This window comes from Trichechus manatus, unplaced genomic scaffold (assembly GCF_000243295.1).
Source record: "Trichechus manatus latirostris isolate Lorelei unplaced genomic scaffold, TriManLat1.0 scaffold00021, whole genome shotgun sequence".
Taxonomy (NCBI): Eukaryota; Metazoa; Chordata; class Mammalia; order Sirenia; family Trichechidae; genus Trichechus; species Trichechus manatus.
The window spans coordinates 21420792-21426543 of record NW_004443957.1 but is presented as its reverse complement, the minus strand read 5'-3'; the positions used below and the strand labels follow the sequence as shown (position 1 = coordinate 21426543).

General features: G+C 42.8%; 1 protein-coding gene across 2 annotated transcripts in view; it reads right to left on the bottom strand.

Moving 5' to 3' along the window:
* The window catches only part of TSEN15 (tRNA splicing endonuclease subunit 15), a 32465-nt gene extending 27495 nt beyond the window's left edge, over window positions 1-4970 (bottom strand). The window contains exons 1-3 of one of the 2 annotated variants that reach the window (XM_012554520.2): window positions 4640-4970; window positions 1497-1578; window positions 1046-1181 (exon numbers count right to left, since the gene is read on the bottom strand). In XM_012554520.2, coding sequence (XP_012409974.1) covers window positions 1046-1181; window positions 1497-1578; window positions 4640-4771 — 350 coding nt within the window. In that variant the 5' untranslated portion in view covers window positions 4772-4970. The remainder of the gene's footprint in view (window positions 1-1045; window positions 1182-1496; window positions 1579-4639) is intronic. The other variant, XM_004372910.2, reaches the window with a different exon arrangement.
* Window positions 4971-5752: the final 782 nt, after the last annotated feature.

Genomic DNA, 5752 nt, shown 5'->3' with positions numbered 1-5752 from the left:
CATTTGTAGTAACTGTTAAATGAGAAACTATTTTGTTCTGTAAGCCTTCATCTTAAGTGAGAATAACAGCACAATTGGAAGAGCGTAGTCAATGTCATTGAACTGTGTATGTAGAAATTTTTCAAACGGTGTATCTTTGGCTATGTGTATTTTCACCAAAAAAAAAAAGGTTGAGAAGTTAGAGGGTTGATACGTTGTGGGGTTGTTAACCACTGTCATAAAACAACATGTGTACCACTGTTTCATGAGAAACTATTTGTTCCGTAAGCCTTCACCTGAAGTACAATTAAAAAAAAAGAGGAAAAAAAAAAAACGCTCTATGAGCTGTGTGAAGCTTTTTGTAATTCCAAATCACATGTTAATCATTTTTGTCACCAAGTCCGATGACAAGCATGATTTGTATTACTTATTTTGGTGCATTTATAATATCTGTTGCTTTAAATGTAAGGGTCCTGCCTCCTTATCAAGCACGTAAATACTGCCTGTGTCTTTAAGGATAGTACTTCTATCATATATTCTCTGAAAAAGTTGTTGTTATTAATTAGCTGCCATTGAGTCAATTCTGACTCATGGTGACCCCATGTGTGCAAAGCAGAACTGCTTCATAAGGTTTTACAAAAGGCTGTGACCTTTTAAAAGCAGATCACCAAGTCTGTCTTCTAAGGTGCCTCTGGGTGAGTTCAAAGTACTGACCATAAACCAAAAGAAGCAAACCAGTTGCCATCGAGTAGATCCTGACTCATGGTGACTCCCTGTATGTCAGAGCAGAACTGTGCTTCATAGGATGTTCAGTGGCTGATTTTTCAGAAGTAGATCACCAGGACTTTCTTCCGATGGACTCACACCTCCAACCTTTCAATTAGCAGCAGCCAAGCATACAATAAGTGCTAAATTTATTTCTGAAATAACTAAGAGTAAAGCTATGATCCCTGTATGCTAAATTCCTTTAAAAATATTATATTACTATCTCTAATCTAATTATTTCTATTGCTTTATTCAGGAAAGCAACTAACTTGTTAAACAAAGACCCCAATCACCTGCTCACCTGTTATGGCTGAGGGATGCACTGATGGGGGTAGGCACTACAGTCTGTAACCCTTCTCCTTCTATCTCAGTACCAACAAGGCAGATGAGCTGGAGTTCTGGTAATCCCACACAATTCACTTCATGCCAACTTTTACCTGAAAGAATATCATTGAAAGGACAGTAATATTTATCAAAAATAACTGATCAAAATCCCAAACTTCCACCTAGTGGTATCTTTCATATGCTAGATAGCGGTATCTATCATAGTAGTATCCTTTCTCTTCTCTTTTCTAATATTTTGTTACCCATTAATTCCCCATGTGAGTGAAGGAATTACAAACTTAATTTATAAAATTAATAACAAATGCATAAACAATTGCTTATTATATGGCACCAATGCTATACACCAAATCGACTTCCCAGCCCCCATCTCTGCCCCAATAACAAAACAACGTAAACAAACAACTTACTCTCCATGAGATCCAGGTAAACCAAGAATGCTATATAAACTTGGGTAGCGTCTCCTATATCTAATTCCATCATCTCTAAATACTGAAAATCAAAATGTAAGTGTCAAACAGAGAAGGAAGAATCTTTTCATATTTTCTTTCATTTCAATCAATCATATGTAAACCAAAACCAAACCCCTTGCCATGAAGTCGAATTCCAACTCATGATGACCCCATGTGTACATGTATACATACAATGTATACAACTCTCTTCTAGGTATGTGGGAGTTACAAAGCAATATAAGATGGGGATCTTGGTCTCTAAAAAACTTGCAATTATTAAGGTAAATACACGCACACTCGCAATTGTTAGGCAAGTAACAATACATAACAGTACTTGATTAAAAGCCAAGTGAGTGGAATAAAAAACATGACACAAGAGGTCAGAGGAGCTTTACTTAGGTAGATTGATTGGTGAATGCTTTAGGGCAGAAGTGGCATACAAGTTGGCTCCTGAAGAGCAGGCATGATTGGAGTAAACGGAGAAGTGTGAGCAATCTCACAAAGATAGGAATCATTGTTGTTAGTTGCTCTGACCATTGGTAACTTTATGTATAACAGAATGAAACTTTGCTTAGTCCTGCACCATCTTCACGATCTCTGGCATGGCTGAGGCCATTGTTGCGGCCACTGTGTATTTTGAGTGACTTCCAACCGAGCGGGTTTATCTGCCAGCACTATATGGGTAAATTACGGGACAATATTCTGAAACCTGTCCACCACGGCCAACCCTGCTGGCATTTGAAATACTGGTGGCATAGCTTCCAGCATCATAGCAACACACAAGCCATCAGAGTATGACAAACTGACAGACAGATGGTGGAAAGGTAAGAATAAGCCACACACTCTGAAAGGACTGTAACAGCCAGGAGTAGAAAAAATTTTAGTAGGATTTTGCTGGGGCATGTTAGCCTCTATTTTCTGGCCTCATATTTGTATGTGGGGAAATTCTGTTCGACTGCCATTCCTGGCATCTCTCCTACCCCATCTTACTCAAGAGTAGGGAGTTATTTAATTGCTGGATTTTAAAGGAGGAATCAAGCAAGCTGCTGCTTACTTCAGACTTGCTGGTCAGCCTAGGGGGAATATTCTTTTGGGGTCTATCCCTGCAGGGGAAGCCTGAGGTTCTCCAGCTATGTCAGTGACTAGGTAGGTGAGCAGGGCTATTGAAGAGGTGAAGGATTACAGAGCTGCACAGATGCAGAACGGAAACCACATTCCCCATCAGTTTCACCAGAAGTACAGGTGCAGGAGACTAGGGGTGTTATTTGTTATCCTCCTCAAACCTCAAGTGTGTTTGAAAACAACACTGGAAAGGTAACTGCAGTCAGGCTGCAAACGTCTTGATGGCTAAGTTAAAAGTTTGAATTTTACCCACAAAGAAACACTGTAAGACTTCTAAATATTAGAATAACATAAGCGGTATCTGAGGATGACTATGCCTGATAGCATTAGACTAGACGGATCTAAGCAATTTTCATATTGAATAATGAAAATGCATAAATGGAAAAACAACCACCTAATATCATTTCTTTACCAAGCAGATCCTTCAAATAGAAAAATCAAAAGAGATTTGATTATCTGAGCCTACATAGCCATTAACTTCAAAGAGAAAAAATTTGTACTGTATGGAAACTGGAAGAATAGCACCACCAAATCTAAATGAGGTTTTCAAAGTGTATTACTGATGTTTCCTTTATTAAATACTTATACAGTGCTTCCTACGGGGCATTGGTGGTTCAGCAGTAGAATTCTCGTCTTCCATGCAGAAGACCCAGGTTCAATTCCCGGCCAGCGCACTTCATGTGGAGCCACCACCCATCTATTAGTGGAGGCTTGCATGTTGCTATGATGCTGAACAGGTTTCAATGGAGCTTCCAGATCAAACAGACTAGGAAGAAAGGCCTGGCCATTTACTTCTGAAAATCAGCCAATGAAAACCCTATGGATCCCAACGGTTCAAACTGCAACCAACCATGGGGACGGTGCAGAAGACTGGGCAGCCTTTTGTCCCATTGTGCCTTACGAATATTAACTGATTTAATTCTGTAGCTATTCTATGTGGTAAGTACTATTATTATCCCCATTTTATCGACGATGAAACTGAGGCACAATGATATTAAGCAATTAGCCCAAAATGAAAAAGCTAGTAAGTGACAAAACCAGGATTCAAACTCAGGCAGTCTGACTGAGTTCATGCTCATAACCACTATGCTGTCTCTCCATATTATTGTTTGTTCTTTTTAGGGCACTGAATAACATAACTATGCAACTGTTTTTCTCACCATTTGTGGGGGAAAGAAGCGGACAGAGCAAAAGGAGAAAATCAAGGAAGAGAAGATGAAAAAAGGTTAACTCTTCAAACTTGTATCTTCAAATTCTTCCTTTTCTTGACTGTTTTTATATGATTATCTATGAATTCTTGCTCTTCAGTAGAAGAGTGCAATTCTACAAAAGTACCAGACCAGTCCCTGAGATTTCTACAAAACCTCCAAGCAGAAGCAAGCAGGGAACTTTATCTCCCGTGCTAGTAATACAGAAAAATATGCCCATAGTGTGAGTGGCTATGCTTTTGGGAAGAACCTATTGAAACTTTCCAAGAAATATGAATAATCAGGAGTCTACACTTCTGCAAAAACAAGACACTCACTCTGGGCCCAAGGGCTAAGTGTCAACATGCTTAAACTTTTATCACTATAGACTCCTAGATCTCGTCCATGACCCATAAAACGTCTTGCATGGTTACTGTGAAGTTTCAATGAGATTATCCCCGAGACAAGCCCCAGACAGCAAAGCTCAGATATTAGTGGTTATTACTGGTCCAGATTCAGAGAGGCGGGGTTTAGTGTTTTGCCTTATATTTATGAATGGCTTTGGTAAGGGGGCGGGAAAGGTGCCAGTGCGATGGTTCAACGTTTAAACAAAGTGAAACGATATTGCCTGCCGCTGGCAGTGTGCACACCGCCCCCACACCGTAAGGTTCACGCTTTTCCTTAGCAGCCTGGCCCCGCAAGGAGTCGAAGGCCCGAAAGGGTATGCGTCTCTGGGGATCCGCCTACGTTAGAGGCTGGGACCGGCACCCCGCTCCTCTAGCACCTCCTGACCTTAGGGTGAGTGCCCATCCAGGCGTCCTCGGGGGCCCACGAGTCGCAGCTGCCGCCGCCTCTGCTGCGTGCGCCGCCCGAGCCCAGGCCGCTGCACCCCGGCGTAGGCTCGGAATCGCCGCACTCCTCCATGCCGGGCCGTGCGGCGCGTCTTGGTGCACAGCGACCCGCGCCCGGCCAGAAGCAAGGGCGTGAGCGTCAGGGTTCCGCTTCCCTGCCGCCCGCCGCTTCCCCGCGGAAGGGGTCAGATATTGGGAGGAAAGTTGGTTCAGCCCGTCCCTGGAAAAGGTAGCTAGAACCTGCAGGAACGTACTCTCTAATTTCGCTCTGCGTGTAATCATTTCAGGGCAGATTCTGACGAAGAAAGTTCGAGAGCACTCTGCCTCCAGAATCCCTTGTTGTTGTTAGGTGCCTTGAAATCAGTTCCGACTCATGGCGACCCTAATAGGACAGAGTAGAACTGCCTTACAGGGTTTTCCAGGGAGCGGCTGGTGGATTTGAACTGCCGACCCTTTGGTTAGCAACCAAGATATTAACCGCTACGCCACCAGGGCTCCTTAACCCTCAAGTCAGTGCTGTTTGCAGCTCTGCTGAGAAAGTGGGGGATACTTAAGTCCTCTTTGCTTTCAGCATTGGGTCTAGGTTTCCAATTCCTGGGCAACGGGAAAAGCCTCTTTCAGTGTCCTGTCGTGTAAGTTTAAAGTGTGAAAGTGGATGCGATCGCTGCAGAAGAAAGTGGGAAAACACCAGATGCCAAGAACATCTTTTTAGGGCGGACCCACCGTTTAGGATTGGAGGGGCAAAATCAAACACGAATGAGTGGTTAGAAACGCAGGATGCAAACCAGCGTAAGGTATGTGACCTGGAAGCCAAGGACAAGACGTTTCAGACAGACAGAGTAGGACATTTTAAGAACTTTGGATTTACTATGAGTGAAATGGGGAGCCATGGAGGCTCTTGTTACAGTTTAACGGGGTCTCTTTGATGTGTAGAGGATAGGTCGTAGAAGGGCAAGGATGAAAGCAAAGACTGGTTCAGAGACTATTGCATTGACCAGGGCATGAAATAACTCTCAAGATTCAGAGTCCCATGCTGGGACAGAACTTCTGCTTC